Source organism: Montipora foliosa, unplaced genomic scaffold (assembly GCF_036669935.1).
Source record: "Montipora foliosa isolate CH-2021 unplaced genomic scaffold, ASM3666993v2 scaffold_458, whole genome shotgun sequence".
In the NCBI taxonomy this organism is placed as follows: domain Eukaryota; kingdom Metazoa; phylum Cnidaria; class Anthozoa; order Scleractinia; family Acroporidae; genus Montipora; species Montipora foliosa.
In genome coordinates, this window is record NW_027179765.1 from 653,924 (window position 1) to 680,000 (window position 26,077).

Sequence of the window (26,077 nt, forward strand, 5' to 3'; positions counted from 1 at the left end):
CGTTATATAACAGGCTTGGAGAAGGCTGCATTTAATTTTTGTTTTTTTTCGCTATTTTTTTTCAAAGATCTTTGCAGAATCCGGCCCGGAAATCCGTAATTTAGTGGAACTACTGCCCTTTATCTCCTTGTTCTATCTAATTACTCTGAAAAGCTTTTGTTTCAAAAAATAAATTTAAAAAAATAAATAAATAAAAAATAAAAATAATAAAAACAGACGTCGTCGGTTCTAATCTCAGCGTGTGATGCAACCGGAGTCATAAATTTGGTTTGTTTTCGTGAAATACGTCGCTTGAACCAAATTGGTAAAAATAAAAATAAAACAATTTAAAATGCAGTGTGGCCGTGAGACGGATGATAGAGTAGAATCTAGACTAGATTAGATTCTAGACTAAAACCAGAGTCCTAGGCAAGATTCAACCCTGCGAGAGTTGAATCCTGCCTTGAACTCGCCGAGCAACTAGTCAAAAAGACTAGACGAAAGAAACCGTTTCGCTCAGACTGCCGGGTATTTCGCAATTGTTTTGAACGAGATATTTCTTGGAAATCGGTCTCAGGATCGGTCATTCCGAGAAATGAACGAATTTCAAAATTAGCAACTCTAAGCAAAGCGAAAGAATTGGGGAACAGGCGATCAGTTTCTATATTTGTGACACAATTTCGTTCGCTTTCAAATACTATTTATTGAAACGATCGAACAGGTGGCTTAGAAACAATGGCTTTTCATAAGCGTAGCAGATTGATTATATATATGATTGGACAAGTCATCATTGGAGGTAGGCAACTATCATAAGCATCGGTTTGTAATAGCTCTAATAGCTTTACAGATTTATAATTAGTGGATACGTGTTTCTAGAAAGAAAATTTAAAATTTCGCGGTGTTGAAGTTTAACACTTCAGGAGCGTTGTTGTGACTAACCGTCGTATATCGGTTGCGTCTGTGTTGTGACACTGTGTCGCTCAAAGGATCATTTTAGTGAAGTTACCGTTTAGGAGGCCTTACAAAAATGCTGTTTTCTGTAGAAATATCACCGAGGTGTAGAAGACACTTTATTTGGAAATGATAAAAAATAAAATAATAATAATAATAACTGAATAAATAAAAATCGGTTCCTTTGTGCGGCCCTTACAACATCTTCACAGTTATTATGGAAAATCTGAATCGAACGACATTAACATGCCTCTTTATCCAGGCCAATTGTATGGTAGTTATAGATGGTTTGTAAACAAATTCTAGACACACAGATAACCATGATGTAATCTACACTTGCTGGTGGACGAACAAAAGGAGCTAATGAGAAATCCTTTGCTCCTGTCCACCACATGACGGGTGAGACGCCATATTTTAAACGGCCCGTTATTTCAAAATATTTAAATGGAAGCGACTCATCAAAGCTTTCAGAGTTAATGATTCGTTTGGTATATTTTGGTGGATGCCAACAAATAAAATACCTTTTTTGTATGCTGATAGTATTTTCTAGGCTGCGCAATGAAAAATTAGATATTACTATTTTAAGGTCCGCAGAAGGCGGAAGTACCCAAATGACTTTGTGAGTAGTTCTGATTCCCATTCAGTTGTTACGGTTCATATGACAATGCGAGTCAACTGCACTATACCGAAAATGTATGAGAAGGAGAACGGACTGTAGCAGGCTTCTTGATAATGCCCTTTTTTCCCCAAGTGCTAAAGTTGCTTAATAAATATAGGGTGGATATTTTGGTAAAATTACAGTAAGTGCGTGATATCGTTTTCCGAGAAATAACACACCATTCGTAAACAAATTAAAAAGGACTACACAATTTGCTCTTCATTAAGTAGATTTATGTCCACACTACAGCCTGGCGGTTGCCTTTTGGGCATTTCTCTAGGTCACAGCAGTAAGAGTAAGATCTCATTCAGAATTTTTATTTCACTGAGTACAAATGTGACAAGGGATCACAAGCACGCTATTGAAGAAACGCGACAAGCCTGGTGATCTCTTTTCGTTGAAACAACTTCAAGAAGGTGCTACATCTAAATTTGCGGATGTTTTCACCTATTGCTAAAAAGAGCTCGAGCAAGGAAGTTCCTGTACACATTTATGTCACGCAATAGAGTCGATAGACTGATAAAAGAAAGCGGAAGGAATTAATTATATTTGAAACAAAAACATCCGCATTTTCTAAGAAATATTACACACGAAAAAATATCATGTTACCAGCGGTCTTCGAACAGTAATTAAGCTTATATTCAGCAAGCGCAACGGGCTTTCAATTTTAGAAAAAAAGCGTAATCGTTTATCAGTTGAAGACTCATAAGTGTATTAATCGTCGGCAGTTCTTGAAGTCTCGCAACCAATAATGATCAGAAAGCAGAAGGAATTATATCCGAAACAACCACATTTCCACTTTCTTGGAAATATAAGAATATTGTTTTTGTTATGGCCTGATTCTCAATAAAACTATTATTAAGGAAGCACAGCGGACTTTTCAGTTAAAAAAAAACAGCTTTATTGTTTTTTTTGTTAAATTCGAAGACGCACAACAAAAGGGGTCGCTTTCTGTTCTGGTTTTGTTGGAGGTCATTCAAACAAGATTAATAAATTGCCCAAGATGGATATCAACAACTAGCAACAAAGAGACAGTCGGTACCATTAAGAGATATTTCCGGCGCGAGAAAACGAGACACTGTATTTGTCCTTGACACCAGCCCAGGGAACCTACGATACTTGAGTCGTTTTTCTCCCATTCTTGGAACAAATTTGTCAGTCAACAGAGAATGTATAGAGTGTGTAAAATTCTGTGACACTTTATGTGAAGTTCCGTTCCGTTAATCACAAAAGGGGAATCAAAAGAGGGACCTTCCGATGGAACATTTCTGAGAAAATAGAAACATCGAAAACAATGATTTGATGCTCAAATTTTAGGTAACATTAATTATAAAAGAGGGATCAAATGGCACGGCACTCAAACCTTCCAAGCCCAGGTCTTCAGTGCATTGCTATTAGAGATTGTGTCAATTGATGCAAGATTATGGTAAAATATCAGAGGGACAACGTTTCATAATGGGCTTTGTTTTATCTGTGGGATGTGATTTAGTGATGATTTTAAGTAACGAAAGTGATGCTGCTTTCTTTTTGTTAGAGGGTCACAACATTTCATGTAATAGGCCATTTCCGAGTTGATGTTTTTCTCGGTTTCGAAGTGAGTCTTGTTGCTCAAGTATTGAAATGGGAATGAGTTTGATTTGCATAAGAATACGCAACTCATTTCCATTTGAATGGTTGTGCACCAGGACTCGCTTTGAAACCCAGGCATGCAGCAACTCGGAAATGGGCTATTTTCGATTGAAGGGTCGCAACACAACTTATTGTGTGAATGCAAGATCATGCTCAGATCTTTGGGGAACAAGAGGGGGAGTTGTGCCAGTTACATCTGAGAGACGTCTTCATGGCTAGCACTGACTTTAAGCAAACAACAAAGCTGTCTTTAGTGTACGACAATCTTGACATTTTGCAATGGTTGTAGCCCAATAAAAAGTTATAGTGGATCAGCTCCGTCATCCCTGAGAGATATTTGAGTAATTGGATTTGTATTTTTGTAACAGTTCATGCGCAACACATCACAGCAAGACAACCAAAGGCAACTGTAGAAGAAGGCCGTAATTTTACCTTTGAGTGGGATTTTCGTCTTGATTCGGGTGACAGGTTGGATCAAATTGTTTTTGGTCTTTGGGACAACGAGTTCACAAGCGTGTACTTAATGACTGTTAACAGAAAAGAAGAACCAGTCGAAAACCCCGACCTTAGACAGAACTATCCAAGCTTTGTAAACCGAGTACACTGGACTGGAGATTTTAAGTCATATGCTGCGTTTACCTTGACCAACGTGAAACTCTCGGATAGCAAATCTTATGGATGTGAACTTGGGGTCGGAGGCTTTGGGAAAACTATTGCTTCTAAGATAACTCTTACTGTTAAGGTGAGGCTGCGTACAAGTAAGAGGTTCCCTGTGGTTATTAAGAAATTAGCAGTGAAGAAGTATTAGTCATTTAAATTTTAAGATAATTACAAGATTCTCCCACAATTCTCTTAACGTTTGGTTTTGTATTAACTTGGAGGAAGTTGGTGGCAAAGTAGGGAGACTGTAACTTTATTTGATGAACGATTCCCTTTTATTAGCAACGGCAATGCAATACCTGATTGATACGCTACACAGTAACTGAAGTGTTGTTTCCGGTATAGAGCCGTTTGCGTTAAGTAGATCCTAACCGCGTTCAGTTATCAGTTGAAATAGCCTCCAAAAGTATTATTAGAAAGAAGATAATTAATTGGGTGTTAAATTCTATCATGTTCAGCAAAAACAATTGGAGTTTCAGTTTAGGAACGAGTTATTGTTTCATTTATGACTTAGAAAGATGAACGATCAATTCCATCGCGTTTCTGCTGTTCGGAATCATGAAATATTAAGAATGGAGACAAGAAAGAGCAGTAAAAATACATTTTCGGGAATCCAAGATGGTACAAATGAACTTTCTTTGCAAAGTTTGTACCTGTAGCCTACCAATTTTATCAAAAAAACAAAAAGAAGTTTAACTGCAAATGGCTGCTTTCCACCATCTGTACCGATGGTTTTCAGGCTACACTTGACCATCGCACACAAAGTCCACTGTGCTACCTAAAGGGCGGCATAATGGGGAGTACTAGCCCCGTAAAAGAACTTAAGGAAAAAGATATCCTGTGAGGGCTTTTATTGGCTTAATTAATAGACCAATTTCGATATATTAAAATTCAGTCGAAAACAAAAGACATCATCTGGAGGCTCTGGGGAATAAATATAAGGGTTTGTATGAGTTTATTCCCCAGAGCCTCGCGATGATGCCTTTTGTTTTCGACTGAATTTTAATATATCGAAATTGGTCTATTGTTATCTGCGGATCCTTGTAATATAGTTAGTAAATAGGCCGTCCATTTTACACGTAGGGCTTACCTATCAGTGACTGATGTTGTTTTCATTTAATCCTCTTTGCTTTTTTGTGTAAATGGATACTTTTTAGAATTACAAGAACAGGATTGGAATGATCGAAGAGCAGCAGCCTACATGCTGTACATACTATGAGCCCACGTCACTACCGAGAAAAATTCAGTATGCGTAAGCGCGAAACATGCTCTCGTTGAGGGTTTTCAGTAAGAGCAAGACGATGGCAAAATTCGGAGGCTATTTCACTTACATTTGCCGCCTTTCTTTGACTGAAAAATTCCCCCCCTCCTCCCCACCCCCTCAAAAAATTAAATAAATAAATAAATAAATAAATAAATAAATAATAATAATAATTATAATAATAATAACAATAACAATAATAAACGAATAACAATGATAAGAAGCATAGGCCAAAGAGTAACAATTTTCCCTGCTCTACCCAAGGTGACAAGGTACCTTTCAATACATCCACGCGCTGTATAAAAGAAACACATTATTAATTAAAAAAAAAAAATGAATTACACCAAGACTACCCTTGATTAGAATGATTTGGCATCGGGGTTACGGTAAACGGCAAACAGCGTCAGTCTGAAGTTTGAACTTGTTTGATAGAAAGTAATTTCTTGCTTTTTAGGTACACGTATCAAGTAACTTCTAAAAGTAGAGAGACGAATTAGGATAAGAGATTTCCATGCTTTTATAATGAGATAGGACGCAACTCTTTACAACCTCCAAATTCATTGGATCCCTTTAGGACGCAGCTCTATTGTTTTATTTTTTTCACGTGTAACTCATGTTTCATGTTACTCATGTAACGCTTTCACGTTTCTCTCCGCCACGTTGGTGTACGAAAAAAACCGGATCCCTCATTAAACTTATTTTCTTCGGGCATGTACTAAAACCAGGAACACCGGAACACAGGAACACCCGGAACATCCTGGAACATCCCAGAACACCGGAACATTCCGGAACACCCTGGGAATAACCGAAAACCCGCAATTTGGGTAACCCTAGGCCTAGCTCGGCCTTAAGTTGGTTTTTAGGCCTAAGGTTACCCAAATTGGGGGTTTTGGGTTACTTCCAGGGAGTTCCGGAGTGTTCCGGTGTTTCTGGCTTTAGTGCATGCCCTTTTCTTCGTGGCATGTACTAAAATCAGGAACACCGGAACACTGGAACACACCCGAACACCCTGGAAGTAACCGGAACCCCTCAATTTGGCTAACACTGGGCCTACCTAGGCCTTAATTAGTCCTGGAGTTAGCGAAATTGAGGATTTTGGGTTACTTCCAGGGTGTTCCGGAGTGTTCCGGTGTTCCGGGGTATTCCAGGATGTTCCGGAGTGTTCCGGTGTTCTGGGGTGTTCCAGGGTGTTCCGGAGTGTTCCGGTGTTCCGGTGTTCCTGGTTTTAGTACATGGCTTTCTTCGTCCACCTGCCTTTGTTTCTTTTACCATTGTGACGTTATTCTCTAGAGATTTGCAAACCACCTATGCTCTCTCCTACACAGAAGCGCCCTGTGAGGTTACACTTCCCGGAATTATTTAGAGTCCCTCATGACAGAATTGTTTTACCTGGACAAGAGACTGAGTTCCAGTGGGAATACAGGGTTAGTGATAAAAAGGACACCAGAATAGTGGAATTCAGTCGGGAGACGTCCTCGCATTCCGTGGCGACTATCATTTGGAAGATACAAAGCAACGAGACTACGATAAATGCAGAGTATAGCAAACGTTTGGATGTATCATTTACGAATACTCGTCATGGTAAAGGCAGACAGTTTACTTTTAAACTTCGAAAAGTTGCTATTGAGGACGCCGGGAAATATATTTTCAAAGTTTATTTTGTGGCCGACTCTCGTATGTCTGACGTTTATCTTTATGTGAAAGGTAGGTTGTGAGTTTAACAAGTTAATTAAAAGACAAGAAGCAGATAAGCCCTTTAAAGCCAACAATAGGGTTGATTAGTAATTTAGTTGTTTTGTTCCAGAAGAGCATTTTAGCTCGGATGTGCAGACCGAGTTGAATATATATAAAGCCTGGTTTTGCCCAGCCTCGCAAGTACATGTACAAGCACAAGTGCAATCATAACAGCTCTCATTTTACAGGGAAAATGGCCCACCACAAGCACAATGATCTCATTTTTTTCTTTATCTTTTGCTTGCGCTTGAGCTTGCATTCCCCTTATGTCGTGTGAAAACGAAACATGGCATAAAGTAACACAAGGACATTTAGTGCGTCTGGCGGAGTCTGGCCAATTAAAACACTCGTCTCAGCATTTCAACAAAATGGCGTCTCCTTATGCTTATGTCGACATTCGTTCAATTAACATGAGCTACTTATGTTAAGTGTCGCTAGGGAAAACCAGGCTTAAAGCTTCATTAGTTCGCCGATGAATATGCAAGTGAATGAGGGACAAGGCAGATTTGAGTCTATTTAACCAATGTAATGTGTCTTATTTACCTGTAAAACTGGAACTTCAAGTTCCTCTGCCGGGCGGACCAAAGATAGTTGACTCTGTCCTCGGGATCAGGAATCTGAGGATCACTGTCTTCCCGGGCGTCGGGGATTAGATCACATTAAGGAAGCGAGGGGCAGAGGTTGTCACTCGGTGCTTGCGAAGTAATTACGGTATGTGAGACTGAAGCTCTGTTGTCTATGGTTGCTGAAAGAGGCTTGCAAAAGTTTCCTTTGCATTTTAAATCAATTTTGAATGTATGTGTTCTTTATCGAAAGAAAAAAAAGGTTTCCCGGGCGATGATTGGGACATAAATGAAACCATAATACGGCTCTGGATCGAATCAACCAAAAACTCGTGGGGAGGAGATATCTTGAGGCACGTTATATGAAAACGGCTGAATACCGAGTCATAGACCGCTTCAGCTGGGGGAACAGGACAGCCACAACATCGGGGACCTCATCCTCTTCTCTGCTCGAATAGTGTTTGGGTTCTTTAACACCCCACAGGGAACGTTATGAACATAAAAGATATTTGTGAGACGGGGCCTACGGTTTATAGAAGACTTGAAATTCTAACCATTTCCAGATGAAATAACAGAGGCAGCACTTTATTCTCAGTTATTTTAACATCCTTATTGTTGATCAGGCCGGGACTCGAACCCGCGAACTTCCCCATGGCAGCCCGATGCTCAACCAACTTAGCTACCGGTGCGTGGCTCCGTTGCGCGCAAACGCAAAACGGTGGGCTGTTGCTTGTCATAAAAGCATGGAAATTATGCTATTCTAACTCGCTTTTCTCTTTTGAAAAGGTACTTGATACCTGCTACTAACACGCAAGAAATGAGCTTATATCAAACGAGTTTCTTCCATTTTTGGAAAAACGCAAGTTGTAGTCCGACGTTTGCCGTTTGCCGTCAACGTGATGTTTAATCTCTCCATTGACTTTAAACGTCGCGGCTGCGGAATTCAAACACTCCAGCTCTTCTTTTTGACAGATCGTCCTAAAATAGTCGGATCACGAGAGGCTGTAGAAGAAGGCAGAGAATTATTACTTGCTTGTGAAGTGAAAGGAAATTCGACGCCGCAAATAGGCTGGTTAATAAATGAAAGACTTATTCGTCAACAAAGGGAAAAGTACCTTCATATCCAAAATGTGACGTTAACTGATGCAGGGTCTTATAAATGCTGTGCATTCTATCAACTGCGATTCTTCTTGACTCGATTCTGCAGTGTCAAAATGCCACTTCAAGTAAAATGTAAGTAAAATTGTACGGTAAATGAGGAGGAATTAATTCTTATAGCGATTCTCTTTTCGGAGCCTCCTTTAAAGCTTATGGGCTATAAATTCAGCTTGATATGAAGCCTCTATCGAAAGTAACTTTGGGAATTAATGTGTGGTAAGATTTCAATAATGCATATGATCATTATTCTTTGATATCATGAAAAAGAAAACCTACGCATGCCTGAGCTCTACAACCCAGGTTCTCTCAGGGTCTGTTATGGAGAGTGCAGTCTCTCACACAATGTCTAAAAGTAATATAAACTGGCACTCTTGTCAACGCTGGTAAAAGCAAGGTTCATTAGCCACAAAACCAAGGACCAATCGGCTCCAAGAAATATGTGCTTAATTTTGTACATGGTTCTCACTTCTTTTTGGAACATTACTTTTGTTATTATTGTTTTTAATTAATAGCACCATTTTTTATTGTACATAACTATTATCCCAGTATTATCATTATCATTATCATTATCACTATCACTATCACTATCACTATCACTATCACTATCACTATCACTATCACTATCACTATCACTATCACTATCACTATCACTATCACTATCACTATCGCTATCACTATCACTATCATTGTCATTGTCATTGTCATTGTCATTGTCATTGTCATTTTCAGTGCCAGTGTCAGTATCATGACAATAACAATGTCATTGTCATTGTCATTGTCATTGTCATTGTCATTGTCATTGTCATTGTCATTGTCATTGTCATTGTCATTGTCATTGTCATTGTCAATGTCAATGTCAATGTCATTGTCACTGTCACTGTCATTATCATTGTCATTGTCGTTGTCATTATCATTAAGTAGCTATTGTGTAGCCAATATTTTTTAGGTTATTTTTGACAGGTATAAAAAAAAAATAAAACCTAAGAATCCAAGATAACGGATCAAGTTCCTGCAATATTTTAAATATCATCACTCAATTCGTGTATTAACTTACATGGGTGACGCCTTTCAGGGCCTGCGAAAAAAAAAAAATAGCCGAATCCAACATTTCTTGAAGTCACCAGCTCTATATACAAATTTATGTACAAAGTAGACCCAATTAGGTGGAAGAAACCCCCCCTCACACTTACCTCAATTCTCATTTAAAAAGCCTGTGAAAATTCATGAGGCTTCAACGGGATCTTCCCATATAATAAAATACATACTTTTAGTCCATGATGACAAGTCATCGGCTGACTTTCTTAATTTGTCGTGCTTCAGATGCCCCAAAGATATTTTACCCTTCGGGTACAAAGACTGTTTTATGGTGGGAAGGCCACAAGACCAAGCTTAACTGCTCCGCAGTGGGAAATCCACCGGCTCAATTTTCCTGGACTTCGGGCAATTGGGGAAGCAAAAGATCACTTGATGTAAGAAGAGGTGGCAATACCAGTGTTTTGACGATCACTTCTTCTTTGGATTTGACGAACTACACGTGTACAGCTCATAATGATGTCGGTGATGAAAGCAGGTTCTTTATTGTCAAACCAATACGTGAGTATTTGATTGACATATTTTATCATCATCACAACGGTTTTCTTCGTCCATGGATGCAGCTTGTTAGGTACCAGGAATCTCTTTCCGCCACATTTATTGTAATACTATTCATTATAATATCTCTAGTTTATAGTTCACAATACTCATAAATTAATATAATGAGACGAACAATGATGATTGCCGTGTCTTGTCCCGCGCATTTTAACGTATTCAAATTTATTTCGATAGTTACACCCAGTTACCATGGCGAAAATTTGGACACTTTTACGTTGATACGTAATTTTCAAGTTGGCCTTGTTTTTTAATTTCTTCCTGCGGACTTGTGCTATAGACCTGGGGCCCTTTTCACTTTATTGTTTTCTTTATTATTTTTTTTTTAATTTTTCCCTTGGCAGTGAGTATAGGGTTTGTGATAAAGAAGGATTTTAACTGTCCAGCTCGAAATTCGTGACACGCGTTGTCACCGACTTGAGATACACCAGAATTGTGATAATGATAATACTAATAGTTCATAATATTTTTTTAACACAGACCCACCAAAACCTCCAGTGATAAAAAGTGTGAAATTGTGTTACAAGACATTGAAAATCACGTGGGAAGTAGCCTCTGTTTACCAAGTCACGCCCATCACAGGTTACGTGTTAAGGATGATGAACCAGGAATCAACAGAGTCAACAGAAATAAGGGTAATCCCTTTTAAGGAAAAGACTAATTATGTCATCGTTAAAAATCTCACCGAGGAAACCAGATATCGTTTATGGCTGCATGCAATGAATGTAGCTGGTCAAAGCAATTCATCGGAGGAAGAACAGGTGCATATGCTGAAAGAAGGTGAGTGATAACTGTTATAACCAGGGGATATAAACCAATAGGCCATATTACAGTTTCTTAGTGACCAGGCCATGTGGGGGAAAGTGAATAGTTGACCTCGTTTAATTCAAACGTTCTTACAGTTCTTTTGTAAACATTAAAAGAGAATGATTTACATGAAAAGGAGAGAGGTTTACGTCATAACAAGGCCAATGGCGAGAGATTTCAGTGTTTGCTCATCATGTAACTGATTCTGCACACTCTAAGTACATCGCAGTAAACGCTTGTACGCAAACGTTTGCCTTTTTTTTTAACGTGGAGTATACGCTAAATTCTAGATAGACTTAGCAATAGAAAAATTGATTGGCATTGTTTGGCTTCCAAATTAAAAGAGAACAGCTTTATAAGAAATTTATTTCCTTAAGTATTTTGTATGGAACTTGTCCCTCCCTTGATCTCTTCGAAGTGCTGGCCGCCATTTTGTTTTTATCCCACTGCAATATAAGATAATCCGGTGACCAATGAATGCGGGAGCAAAATGTCCTCCATTTCTGGCAATGAAATGGCCATATTTTTAACGTGGGGTTTGTTTTACATTGATTGCTTTTGTTTTGCCTTCCAAATTGAAGGATAATTAGGATAGTGCGCTCACTCTAATTGGTCAATAGCAGGAACCCATGACCCGGAGCCTACAACCCTACTGTGTTCGTGTAACGGCGTTTTGACAGACCGATTTATATTTAGAGTGAATTTTCCGCGAATGAGACTCCCACAGGAGCCCGATGACCAATTACAAAAGAAATAAGCTGACGTCATAGGGTCACCGAACCGGAACTGCCTTTGTTTTTTGGCCTAATTCGCGGGAAGGGCTAGTCTAAAAATAAACCTACTTGTGAAAACGCCGTTTCACAGACGCTGTATGGAAGTTGCACGCTCCAGATGGGCTTCTGCCAAAAGCGCATCTGATAAACGGTTTATCAAGAAAATCTGTTTGAATCAAGAAGTAAAAAAAAAACAAAACAAAAAACAAAAAAAGAACAGCATTTTACTTCATTTGTCGAATTGTCTTTGAGACATATTTTATAAACGCAAGAGAGGGATTTTTTCCCGTGCTTCCATGCATAGCCTCATCCAAACACTCGAAGGAATTGGGAGAATTCTCGACCTCTATGCAAAACCTCGACTACGTCTCGTGTTTGCAAAATTGTCTCCAATTGTCCCACCTCGTGTTAAGATGAGGGTATGGAAACACAGGAAACGTCCTTCATTGCATAAATAGTAACAGACAAATGGCGGCGTACGGCTTAGGCTAGTTTAGTTATTTTTGTTCTTGAAAATGAACAAAATCATAATAGATTAAAAACCGGAGATTAATTGAGGAAACTAACATTAGTTTCACTTATATTAGCAGAGTAGTTGGATAATAAAAATCAAATATGGTTAATTAACAATTGCAAAAAATATATGAGTTTTCCGTAAACGTGTCATGATCATAAGGACATGTCGTATTCTCAAATTCGAAAAGAATGTTTTTTGGCACAGTTTTCATGCATCCGAAGGCAAAAAAAAAGAATTTTTTTTTTCCTCTGTTGGTGATACAGGTTGTCCAGGCGTACCACGAGTAAATTTCATGATCACTTACATCAATGTCACACGTTTCGATGTATCTTGGGATGTTCCGCATGCTGACGGTGGAGCGATAATAACTGCCTATACCTTGTGGCTGCGTGAACTGGCTACAAACCGTAGCACCCATGGCTTGTGGTTCCTGATTAACACGACAGAACCAAAATTTCTTCTTAAGTTGAACTGCTGTAGGACTTACGAAATTATGGTGACAGCATGGAACAAATATGGTCAAAGTTTCACTGACCCGGACAATGCTGCCAAAATCACTGTTTTAAGAGGTACGATGTTATTAGACTTTTTTTCCCTTTATTTGCCGCATTCCGCAAAACAACAACGTGAAGTCTCAAAACATTTAGGCTTTGACGACAACGTGAGCTTGAAACCATGAACCGTTCATTTTCTATCTTGACTTTAAAACCGCTCGTACCCATCCAGTTACAGGTCAGTTCATCCGTAATATTGGACATGAACAGGATAGAATAATCGTGAAATACAGTGGAACCTGTATATAAAGGCCACCCTCGAGACTTAAGGAACTTCCCGCTTAATACAGGATCAATAAAAAAATACTCACTTGGCGTGGTCTCATGCCAATTTTAATGGTGTATCATACACAAAAAAAAAAAAAAAAAAAAAAAAACCCTTCATCAAAGGCAACAATAGGACAATCAACAACTCTAAAACAAAGTTGCCAACTTTTAACTTAACTGCATAACATTCGTAACATGTGTAAAAGTACTGTGTAACAAATAGTCCCCTACTCTTCTAGGTTATACAGTACTGTATTTCCATGACTTTAACCTGGTTTTCACTAGCCACGCAAGCACAAACCTAAGCATAAGTAGCTTATGTTACTGAAAACGAACGTCCACATAAGCATAAAAAATCCACGGCATCCACCATTTTGTTTAAATTCTCAGACGCGGGAAATTTGGAACGATTGCTTTAATTGGCCAGACTTAGCAAATTTTCTTGCGCATATGCTGTGTTTCGCTTTCCCACAACCCGAGCGAACGCAAGCATAAGCGTAAAAACAGGGAAAATGATTCTATTTTTATCCTTGCGTTTGTGTTTATTCTTGCGTCAACCCCGCTTTTCCTGTCAAATAAGTGATCTTATGCCTGCGTTTATGCTTGCGTCGATAGTGAAAACCTTGCTTTACAGTTTAATCCAAAATATCTCGTTCAGGGCCCAGTTGTTCGAAAGCCGATTAACTTAATCCAGGATTAGCGTAATCTTTGGTCTCATTTTTTCAACTTTTTGGTGAAAGTTTCTTTTGCTTATTTTTGTTTTTCAAGATTGACTTCTTCTATTGTAAAGTTGTGCTGAATATCAGCGTTGAACAGCATTTGGGAGTAGAGAAATAAACTCCTTGGTTAATTTTTAATCTGGGATTAGCGTTAATCGGCTATCGAACAACCGGGCCCAGACGTTTAATAGTTGTCGCGTTCAATGCGCAGTTATAACGGAAATGTTGCTAATTAAAGAAGCACAACGGACAATAAAACTGTTCAAGTTAAAGTAATCGAGAAAGAATTACTGCGACTTAAAAGTCGGACACGTAATTCTGGCGCTTTGATATTTGAAACTTTTGTTTGTAAATCAATCGTTACTTTCGGACATCTGGAAAGCGTTATCGATACTAAACCGCCGATTGTCAGCTTACAGTAGCTTTTTACATGTTATTTCTTTCTATCGGTGGTGGATCGCATTTTAAACGCAATAAAATACCGCATAAATGATACATTTCTTATGGTCCATTTTTTTTAGAAAAATCCCAAAACGGATTTCTGATCTAGGATAAATGAATAATTGATTCTTCAGCGTCAAAGAAACGCAAAATCTGAAAAAGGATCGTTTTCCATGACAACGCAAACAAACAAACCGTGTAAATTTTAAAAACAAAGAATAAAAAAAAAAAAGTTAAGTTTGTTTTGGAGAAATTCTTAAATGCAAATGAACCCCCCCCACCCAAAATAAAAAAAAATAATAAATACATAAATAAATAAATCAATCAAAAATAATAATAAAATAAATTTAAAAAACCTAAGGACCGATAAAAAGAAATGACGAAAACGATGTTTTTTTTAGCTGTAGGAAGGTTGCTAATAATATTAATAATGTCTAGAAACTGTTGCAGGAAACCTTACTATTTTTCGACCTATTCATGTCTTCGATTGTACCGTAAAAACATTTGGACTAAACTGTCACGTACGGTAGCTGTTGTGTATCATTTTTGCATGGAAAACGGCTTGTCAAAAATACATTTTCAAACCCCCCCCCCCCCCCCCCCCCACAGGAAAACAAAAGACAAAAAAAAAAAAACCACGACGAAGTGATGAATCTCAAAAATCCGGATTTAGATTTAATCCGAAGTATCCTCCTCGAGTGAGGATACTTTAGATTCATGATCCGCTTTTGGATTTCGCCAAAAAAACGCCTAATCCATTTTTGGATTAAAGAATCCGTTTTCGGATTTTCCCAAAAACACGCACCCTTAGTTTCTGTTCAAGAGTGAGCGCTTAATAGAGATTAAAGTAACAACAAAAGACAAGCATAGGACTGCTACAGGGTGGCGGCAGGCGCTTAAAAAGAGGTGGCTGCCTAATACAGATAACAAATACAGCGTTTTTATGAGCGAAAAATCAGGACTGGCCGCTTTTTGGGGGGTGGCCGCCTTATAAAGGGCCGTTATATACTGGTTCGACTATAGGTACAATACCACCAAGTTATATTTTGGAGTGACGTTTTTGTTAAGGTAACGGTAAAAGTACTTATTTTTCGAGGGTACACGCGCCAGTTAACTAGAACTACTGATAAACTTATTGACCTTGGTGTGCTTCAGTTTTACTCCTCTTCCGGTCAATGCTCCGTTTGACGGATATTCAAGGCCACAGCTACTCTGATCAAAGGGAAGTCGCACAGACGTCGGTCGAATATATTAATGACGGGAATCGGAATGGCGACCTCCCGCTCAGAAAGCAGCGCACTAACCGACTGAGCTATGCCTGTCTCTATTGGTCTCTATTGACGTTGTCATTGTCCTTTCTTAAATTCTCTATTATCTGATGACAACCGGCTTCAAAACAGCTCTGCATTTCCTCGGTTTTGCTATGGTTACTTAAGTCATTAACCATTAATTTTTTTTATTTATTTATAGATATTGATAGCGGGACCATGTTAACAAAAACCTCCAAGCCGACCTGTGCTTCTTGTACTCATGGGTTAGGTACGTCAGCTTGAACGAATGAACTGATAGGTCTCAACTGAGATTTTTTTTTGGTTGCTGAAACAGATGATAGTATGTAATTAATATTGTTTTAAGTGTAACCCATGATTTATACTAAGCTTATAGGTTAACAGGACTATCACTTCATGGTTTTGGTATTTTTCTTTAGTATAGTATCATTCTGCATCACATGCGCCTTTTGGGTACTTTCAGGACACATTACATATGACATCAAAGTGCCATGCAGCTTCCCGCCAAAAGTTTGTGACTCCAGAGAAACATTTCAGTGTTACCCTACAAACCTTATCCTTTTTGTTGCCTTAAATGTCCGAAAGTTCTGAGCAAATACAATAAATTTGTTACTGCTTTGATGGATTTGGGACACCCACTATCGCTTTAGTGGCTACGCAATTTAGTGTTTTTTTTTTTTTTTTTTTTTTTTTTTTTTAACGTAAACCGGCGCAGTGTTGGTTATGAAAATATATGTCGTTGGAATTTGATAATTTTATACAGCAACATATAGTTATACCCCTTTTTTTTCTCGTTTAGGAAGTGCAAAGGAAAGAAATACCAACAGAACGTTTGTGAAATATTTACCTTACCTAGGTTTTCTGCTTATACCGATATTGCTTTGCTCTTTGATGGCGTTGAGGCTTTCCACGAGAAAACATGCAAAATGTACGTACAATACTGAATTGTGGGTATCCCTCATAAGCCGCATGCAAGCGCACGGGGTTGTAATGCCACCAAGAACACGCCCTCAAACGTTCATTCAGCTTTAATTCTGTATTTATGGTCTGTACAATAAGTACCAGCATTACTGCCGAACAAATTGTGCAACGGGATTGTTTTTGTCTGGAGCCCATTTCGCCTATACCAGTATCTCGTAAATCAACTACATTACTAGGAAAATAATAGAATGCATAAAAAAAATAAATAAATAACGAGAGGGTAAACACGCAGGCAAGCAAGCAGTCGATACGCGGGCAGACAGACGAGCTAAAACCAAGAGAAAAACAAACAAGAAAAATTATAAGTAATTGGATAGCTAAATGGACGTACCGGCTTGACTTGGGATAGTCTGGTTTAATGTGCGGATGCATAAATAGGTTGGAGTAGAGATTAAGATCATCCTTCATTTTTATGTTATGTCTGCGCCTCGTGAAAACGATAGATATTTCGTTAACTTCTTCTATTGAGAGTCCAATATTGCCGTGATGCCTTGAAAAGGTTACAGTTATCGGTGTCTCAAGGGTAATTCGAATTGTTACCACTAAATTCGTGCTTGCAATCTAAGGCTACCTAGGGAAATGCACAAAGGCTAGAAATGCAGTGTTCCCTTTCCTTAATGGTGACTGTCTCTATGTGTAAACGCGTTTCTCTAAACAGAAAGAAACAAAACAACAAATGCGAATAAGACGTTGCTCCAGAACTGACACTATTAGATTAAAGGGACATTGTCATGCTAAACGTGCTGCTTTTATGTCTAAAATAGGTAAAAAATCCAGATTAGTACTTAGCTACCACGTCAACATTCCTTTAAAAAAACACTGGCAAGATATGGAATATATTTGTGTCACAATGAGCTATGCGTATTTAATTTTTAGTGCCTTTCAAAAAAGTCTCAATCCGTTTCCATCTTCTTTATCCTTGGCTGAAAACAACAAAGAATAGCTTCAGTGCACTTCAATGGTCAATGGCAACAAAACTACAGCAGTCTTTTCCGATTTATTTTTATGCAAGGAGGTCTTGTAGTGTTTTTGAAGTTTGACTGAAATTGCATGACACTACTCTTTAATATCGTTTTATTTATTTTATTAAACCCCCTGCCGATTTTGAATTTGTTTCCTGTCTGTTTATATTCTACTCCATTGCTTCGGCTGTTTATTTTATTTTATTATTTTAAAACTGTCCTTTATTTTGCAAACAAAATATCCAAGGTAACAGTGCTAGACTATAAAATTGTTTCTTTTCATAGCTTTCATGGATATTAAAGTTGATGATGTCCGTGAAACAGAAGTGCTTGAAACGTAAGTACTATTTATTAATATGAGTTAGATATATGACTTTCTAAGGTCCAAGTTCCACATACCTAAGATAGAGTTGGCACACGCACTGGGAAGTCGAAGTTTTAACCTGAAAGCCGCATGTCCAAGATCGTGCTTCTGGTTCTGTTGTTGTTGTTGTTGTTTTTTTTTTTTTTTTTCTTGTAGGAAACAGATTAGTTTCAAGAAGGTGTTATCTCACGTGTGTGTTATTTTGAGTCAGAAGGAAATTGCTGGGTTGGTTTGGGAGACATAGGCTTCCGGGAAAGTAAAGTTAACGTTAGGGTGGTGCTAAAAATAATTTTCTTCACCTTAATAATCACCATCATCATCATCATCGTTATCATCATCGGCGGTATGGGACTGTACATTTCAAGATTTTTTTTTTATTATTTTCATCAGCCTCATCCAACTCCTTAATTAAGTTGATTTATTAGTTGTAAATATCTTTTACTTAGAAATTATTACCATCGTTGTCATCATCATCATCATCATCATCATCATCATCATCATTTTACGGCTCAAGCAGAGAGAAAAGACTGGCTAGGTTCCTCGTTATATTGAGTAAAAGGTCTTAAACACCTATTTCTGGGCGTCTCGTCTCTTTTATGACTAAACGATTTCTTTAGATGCACAAGGGTCGATCAGCTAGTAAAATAGCGTTGCATATTAATCCAGAGGAGGAAATGGTGAGGGGAGACAACACATCCACTATACATGGGGCTCTCCCAGTTTTTGGGAGATTTTGGGATGGTGCAGTGATGAGAACACTCGCCGCCCACCAATGTGGCGCGCGGGTTTGATACTCAGACTCAGCGTCATATTTGAGTTGAGTTTGTTGGTTCTCTCTCTGGTTAGAGACGTTTTTCTTCGGGTACACCGGTTTTCCCCTCTCTTAAAAAAAAAACAGCATTTGGTTTGAATTGCGTTAATTTTTTGATTCCGTTTACAATGTTCCCAATTAGTGCTCCAGCGCTAAAGACTAGACACTTAAAGAAATTTCCATTTCTTGTTCTTTCAGTCTAATTTTAGCGGCTATTTTAAGGAAGACACGTGATTTGTTAGTTGTAATAACGTCATTAAATTTTGAGACCAAAACAACTTTCGCAGCATGACGCGAAGCTGAAAATAGATTGAAAAAAAAAAAAAAAAACACTATCATGGGGTTCTCACCCCGCATCATGAATTAACTAGACCTTAACCAGAGCCCTAACCAAAGCAATCTCGTTCCCAGGGCCTCCGTCATAATAATCCAAAAGAGGGAACAGAATTGAATAACTGCGCTTGCGTGAAGGGTCTTCTGACTATTCATGGGAAGTCAAAGTTTAAGGAATATGGATCCTTAGTCTAAGGTAGAGCCCTTCCATTACGCATTGGACTATGCCCTCGAGAGTTTAGGGAAATCTGAACTCTCCCTACTAAAACCTCAGTATGAGGCTTTATTTAAACAATGCAGCGTACAAGTCGGAGGATACAATCTGTATCCTTCCTACTGGTTTCGGGAAGTCATTATTATGTTTTTTTTTTTTTTTTTTTTTTTCCCCGAAAAAGCTAATATCCGATAAAGTGGCAGGGAACAGCCAATCAAACATTGTCATTTTAGAGTTGATCTAAGTCGCTCTTTTCCGAGCTCAGCTAACGAAAGCGATTACTTTAGGAACGAGATTGTAACCAAAGTAATAAATGAAGCTCTTAAGCCACAGAACGCACGTGTTTCATTTTGAAGTGCATGCAAAGTATTATGAATCTCATTATGTTGCTGTATTGAATATGTATTCTTCAAATTACGGTCTTTGTATTTTTAGTGGCCCACTTATACGCACTTCACAATGGGAGATTCCTCGTGGCAACTTGGCAATGGAAAGAATCATTGGCAGTGGAGCATTTGGTGTTGTGTCCAAAGCATACGTTCGGTACTTGCCTGACAAAGAGGAATGGACCACGGTGGCCGTCAAAAGCTTACCAGGTTGATCTTGTTGTTTATCTCAGTGATTTCCCGCTAAGACAGATGGGGGAAATTAATGTAAGGCAAATTAATGCAATTTAATGGAAATTAATTGTTGCACATTTGCAACAATTAATTTGATGCAAATATTAAGTTGTGTTTATACGAACTGTAATCATCGTCAAGATTGTTTTTTCCCTTGTTCTCTTATTCAAGAACCGAAAAATATGATCTTGTGTTTATTTTGAAAAGTGATGTTAACTAACATCGCACATAACCGTTTTACTCAAATACATTTGTCTACATTTCCGGGAGAAATTCAAAATCCTATTTTCTCATCATTTTCTTGTATTTCGTGTTTTCTTTTCAGATGGGGCATCTGAAGGGGAAAGGAGAGGTCTCCTCTCTGAACTGAATCTTTTAAAGAAACTTAAGCCTCACCCGCATATAATAAGACTTTTGGCTTGCGTTACAATAGGGCAAGGTAAGCTACATTTAAAAACCACAATGTTCATTTGTGTCCCCTAGCACTCAACAACAAAGCTTTTCAACAAGTGTATAATGCTACACTGTTCGTTTAACCATTGATTCACCTCCAAAGTTGGCATAGACGATAGGATGTGCTGTATCAACGTGGCTGGCGCTCTCTTCCTCCCCCCTCCCCATCCCACCTTAAACCGTGACCAGCATGTATAAATTATTTTTGCTTATCGGTCAATGCCTTTTCCCAATGATCTCAAACATTGGTATCAAAGCAGTCGGTTAGAAAGTTCACGTAAGACCATTAGCCAGTTCTCTGACTGGCTAAATGGCTGACTGGGTGTCATCTTTATTCCCACGTGTTTCCCTATCTTGGCGTTCACCCTACTAATGGAAATGGGCCACATAAAATTTTGAAAATAAATAAAATAAAATAAAATTCTGACCCGTGTGGAAAAGTGAGGGTTTCCTAGGGTTTGGAGGGGGGGGGGGAGGGAAGAGAACATGGCTAATTTGAATTATGGAAAAGAGAAGCAAAGACAAAATATCTTAAAGTACAAGGAAACATAAACCATTTTAGGAAGAAGTTTGGAAGCAGCTTCCGGAATAAGGGAACTAAGACCCCCTCCCTCCTTGTAGCCAATGTTTGAAGGAACATACCATTGATTTCCATAACTAATCCATTTTTAGAAGGGCCACTTGTGATTATTGAGTATGTGCCTTATGGAGATCTCCTTGGATACCTGAGGAGGAGCCGGGGCGTGACCGACCGCTATTATGATGAGCCTGATATTAAACCAAAGACGAGTCTGACATCAGAGCAGATGTTAAAATTTGCCTGGCAAATATCTGATGGCATGCGCTATATCGCTTCTAAAAAGGTATGGTTGAGCGTACTTTCCCCAATTTTCTACTGACTTTCCTCAGAGGAAAAACTCGCTTCTCCAAGAACAAGAAAAGACCACCATTTCGTGGAAAGGCGGAAAGACACGTTTTAGTGGTGTAAGTTTCAACGAAGTGTAAATCCTTGGGCTAAATAAAAACAAAAAGGAAAAAACCATCATCTCGAAAAACGCTCGCGACAATTTTTTCAAAAGGCTATATCCCTGGATTTTGCATCATTTGTTTTTTCACTTCCAACAAATTTACTTGCTCCGAACCGTGTGGCTTCATAGCTCAGTTGGCAAAGCATTGCACCGGCATTTCAGAGGTCAGGTGCTCTTAAGAGTCAATTGCTTACTGCTAAGTGCGAGTATTACTTCCCTCTTTCGTTGGCAATGAAGAAATCAACTGCATATGTTCGATATTGTTTCAAATAGAAAGTGTGTTTCGAGAAAAAGTCGTGGGATTTTGTGGTAGTGGGTCGACCATTGCCGTTAAGTGTAAATGTGAGAACATTTTTATCCATCATGCTAACGAAAAGGATAGGGGGTATTACAAAAAAGCAGCCTTGGAGATATAACATTACGTTTTGATTCAAGCAAAAGAACTGCATTTGAATTCGGCCTTAATCCAGACAGCCGACCGGTTGGCTCAGTTCGTTGAGCATCGAGATCGTAGGGTCAAACAATTCCGCCTGGACCAACACCTAGGGTCTTTAAGGACCTGAGGAGAAAGTACTGCCTTTGAAATAAAATCTGGAAATGGTTAGACTCTCTACTGTTTTCGGATAACGACGATAATCCATAGGCTTCGCCTCACAAACGATCAATGTTCATAACACCGGTGGGACGTAAAAGAACCCACACACTATTCGCATAGAGTAGGGCATCAGTGGCGTTCTCTATATTGAGGTCAGTCCCCTGTGGTATATCATTGTCGAGATGAGACCGCACCTTACTCAAACTTCCAGAGGAGCAGGCGCATTTCAGTTTATCAATGTCCACTTTGAGTACCAACTCATGGTGATAACATGGGGCTGTCTCATACAGTTCCATAGTGAGAATGTTCTTCTTTCAAAGATTATTCACAGAGATCTTGCAGCTAGGAATGTGCTGGTTGGTGAGCACCACACCTGCAAGATTACCGACTTTGGAATGGCTCGCGATGTCAACTTGGAAGAAATCTATGTCCCCAGAAATGAGGTAAATTTTTCTTGTGTTTTTTTTTTAATTGGAAATGGTGAAAAGTCCAAATGTCTTATTTCCTTATCTGTAAGCCTTTCAATTAGCCCAATTATTTTATTGTTCCCATAAAGGAGTTGCAGTTTAGGAGATAAGAACCAACATATCATTCAAACCAGTTTTATTGACAAGCCTTTGTGAAACAACTCGAACAGAAAGACAAAGCTTTACTTCTTGAAGAGAAGGTGTTAAATTAATCGATAATTACTCTAGCATTCTCGGAAAAGCCGAGTATTCTACCGTATTCTACTGTTCATCTAAGTCCAATTAGGTGACATGGACTTAATTGGGAAATGGGTGTAATAAAGCAACCAGGGAAGTGAGCAACTTTTCAACAAGGTTGCATTTTCCAGTAAAAAAAAAAAAAAAAAAACTAAAAGAGAAAAGAAACTACGGGAAGTTCATAGGAATTTGTGAAATAGTTGTAGGTCTCCGGTGATTCACTCAAACATAACAGGAGAACAAACGACCAGGTTCGCAGAATGTCATCACCTAGCGTGTTCTGTTCTCTCTATTTTCCACAGTTATTTAAAGGTTACAAATTCCTCATTATTCAAATTGTAGAACAGTGGAACACTTTAGGAGTAACGTATCGTTTAATTTCGGTAGCTCTCAAGACCAAAACAGATTCAGACCTTTCTTTCAGTAGGTAATTAAGTACACATTATTATTCTAATTATTGTTCACCTGAAAAAGAAAGATGCACATAGATTAAATACTCTCCTTGCCTTCATCACCTTAAACTGCATGACTGAAAAGTATAAACAGAATGATCAATGGAGGGCATCTACACACTTTCGTTGGCGATATAGTCTCGTTCGAACCGTTCCTAATAGTATAATTTAAAAAAAATCGCAAAAAAATGCGTCTAGGCCATTGTTAATGACATTACCCCAGGGCCAGCGATAGAGAGAAATTTAACAACCATGGATCCAAAACAACGTACTACCGACGCGGTTTGATCCCAGTGTCTGAAGGGCTTGCGCACACATCGACCACAAATACTGCCAAATTGATCTTCTGAAAAGTAAAATTCCCAGTCGCCATGACCAGCCTTAATTACAAACTCCCTTCCTGGTTGTGCAAGAATAAAACCAGCGTTTGTCATATCGGCGCCTTCATCACAGGCATCTGGTATAAAGGAGATTGCTGCTCGTAAGAAACGCAAAGTTGTATAGCGGGTAGCATCAAGGTATGCGTGACGGCCTTCATTTCCACATTGCTTTAACAGTTCCCGTCCAAGAGGGGCGGGCGTGATCTTTTCAACGTAGATTCGAACCTTACGACGGTAATCCTGAAAGAGAAGGAACACAAATGGAGTGAACTAGGAGCCTGAATTTGGATGAAATAAAATAGGAAAAACAATCAGCGTCATACGAAAGTTGGTCTATCAAAATCCAGCTTACCACAAGTATTGCATGTGTAGCTGCCAGTTAAAGGGGTGTTAAAAATACCCGCCTGCTACATTAGCCGCGCCATGCTGATGAGGCCCAGCAAGGTCGAAACAGCTGTCCATGGCCGCTAATTGACCGGGTGAAATGGTTGTGCGCTTGCGTGATGTATTGGCCACACCGGGTTGTTGTTAGCGTGTGTCACCTTTTTTTATTGTTGTCCTATCAAAAAGCAACACCGTAGTCGTCAACATTATGGACGCGGCGAACGATCTATATGCCATCAATTTCTCTCCTTTCTTCAAATGACGAATTAATTATATTGTTCCCCCTCCTCATTTCACCTCTATAAGCGGCAAAGTACGCCGTCTTAAATTTGGTTATATCTCAACAATATCACGCTTTTTGTTACCATAAGCATGAAAACTTCGCCGTGTTTATTCATTAAAACTTCATTTTTGAGTCAAATGCTATATTTACTAGGGCAAGAGCAAAGTGATTCCAAAACTGAAGCGGCAAATTTGAGACCCTAGCTTCGTTCGTTCACATGGTGTTAGCATTTTCAAACCATGTTTAACCCGTTTCATAGATTTCTTCGGTTTTCGTTGAATTAATAAGGCACAAAAAATATTATCATTCATAAACAAGCTCCCTAAGGAACGAAAATTTGCTTTGTAATCTTTCAAAGCAAGAGTCACGATCTTGAAAACAAACTCCACGTAACGGAAGGGTTAATGGTGAGTAAGTAGCAGATGGAGTGCACGCTACGGAAACCGAAGGAATTGACACATTGAATGATCAAAACACAAAGTCTATTCCTACTGCTCGGTGAACCAATTGCCTATTATAAGCTGATAAAATTCTACGTCTCCCTTGCTGGTAATTTTCTCAATAACAGTAAAACTGATTTCAGAAAGCTCGTGTTCGGCGATACAATTAAAATGGAGTGCAGGCTCGCAGGTTTTTTCGTTTGTGAGCATAGCCGATTTGTGATTGCGAAAGCGTACTTTGAATGCTGTGGAAGTGGAACCTACGTACTGTAAATTGCATTTATTACACGAGGCCAATTAAATAACAGTTTTGGAAGAGCAAGACAAGTTTTGGTTAATCTTATAGGTTCGGCATGTGGAAGAGCTTTTAAATTTAGAATCTTGAATTAAAAAAATTATTACAAAGATGACATCTAGAAGAGCATTAAAAACACCCTCCCAGTTTTCTCTCTGCCTGATTTGCTCCACTATCCCCACAAAATGTAGAAGGTGGCAAAATGTCTTTGAGGTTTTTGGTACGACGATATGCTGCAAAAATCGATTTAGATGGAAAATTTTCTAATAACTCGGGTGACGATCTTAAAAGATGAACATGCTTGCATTTAAGTACATTTAACTTCATCTTATTATCGATACCAAATTTATGTGTCTCTAACAGTTAAATTCAAAATGCTAATTGACTTGCGAGAGATTCCTTTAGGAACGAGTTCATTAACCCATTCTTGTCAATCAAATTACAGGGTCGGATCCCGGTCAAGTGGACAGCATTGGAGGCAATGACTGGTTCGATGAAGTACTCCACCCAAAGCGACGTGTTGGTTGCTTATTTTGTATTACTTAACAAAGAAAAAGGATGCTTAAGACCTCGTTTTAAAGCACTTTTTTCACACCTTATTCCAAAATGGCCGCCATTTTAGTACTGTTTTTGTTTGATTGCAAATAGGCTTTTTTGTCCTCGTTCATAGTTAAATATTCTTTTGAGTTTTGCGTTTGAAAGCAAGGGCAAAGGATCAATATGCAAGGAAACGAAAGAATACTAAAATGGCGGCCATTTTGGAAAAAAATGTGATTTTTATAACCTTACAATGGCGAATACGGAGGATTCCCTTGTCATTCTTGCTCCCTCGAAATAATTTTCCTTATTCCACATTTCTACATGGCGATATCGCTCGCATTTTTTTCTTTTTTTTTTTTCTGGCCAAGGATCGTTGTTTTGTTCATTTTTTGTTCTTCCCTCCTGTTTCGCATGGCTAAGTTTCCAATCAAATATATATAAATGAATTATTAAATGAATGAATAAATGAATGAATGACTGGATGAATGAATGAATTAATTAATTAATGAGTGAGTGAGTGAATAGTTAAAGTAATAGTAATATTATAGAGCGTTTTCACTCACGTGATCAGCAGCCATATTGTATTACTGAAACAAAAGAAAATAGAGTTCAATTCCCGGAGGTTTAGTTT

General features: G+C 38.5%; 1 protein-coding gene across 1 annotated transcript in view; it reads left to right on the plus strand.

Annotated features, from left to right (window-relative positions):
* The first annotated feature begins 592 nt into the window (after positions 1-592).
* Positions 593-26,077, plus strand: part of LOC137989391 (vascular endothelial growth factor receptor 3-like) — a 39,817-nt gene continuing 14,332 nt past the window's right edge. Inside the window, exons 1-15 of the mRNA XM_068835217.1 lie at positions 593-775; positions 3,586-3,959; positions 6,464-6,842; positions 8,408-8,668; positions 9,914-10,186; positions 10,721-11,020; positions 12,601-12,906; positions 15,789-15,857; positions 16,407-16,535; positions 17,836-17,887; positions 19,708-19,868; positions 20,218-20,331; positions 21,018-21,208; positions 22,289-22,411; positions 25,352-25,425. Of these exons, the coding sequence (XP_068691318.1) occupies positions 715-775; positions 3,586-3,959; positions 6,464-6,842; positions 8,408-8,668; positions 9,914-10,186; positions 10,721-11,020; positions 12,601-12,906; positions 15,789-15,857; positions 16,407-16,535; positions 17,836-17,887; positions 19,708-19,868; positions 20,218-20,331; positions 21,018-21,208; positions 22,289-22,411; positions 25,352-25,425 (2,867 nt within the window). The 5' untranslated portion in view covers positions 593-714. The remainder of the gene's footprint in view (positions 776-3,585; positions 3,960-6,463; positions 6,843-8,407; positions 8,669-9,913; positions 10,187-10,720; positions 11,021-12,600; positions 12,907-15,788; positions 15,858-16,406; positions 16,536-17,835; positions 17,888-19,707; positions 19,869-20,217; positions 20,332-21,017; positions 21,209-22,288; positions 22,412-25,351; positions 25,426-26,077) is intronic.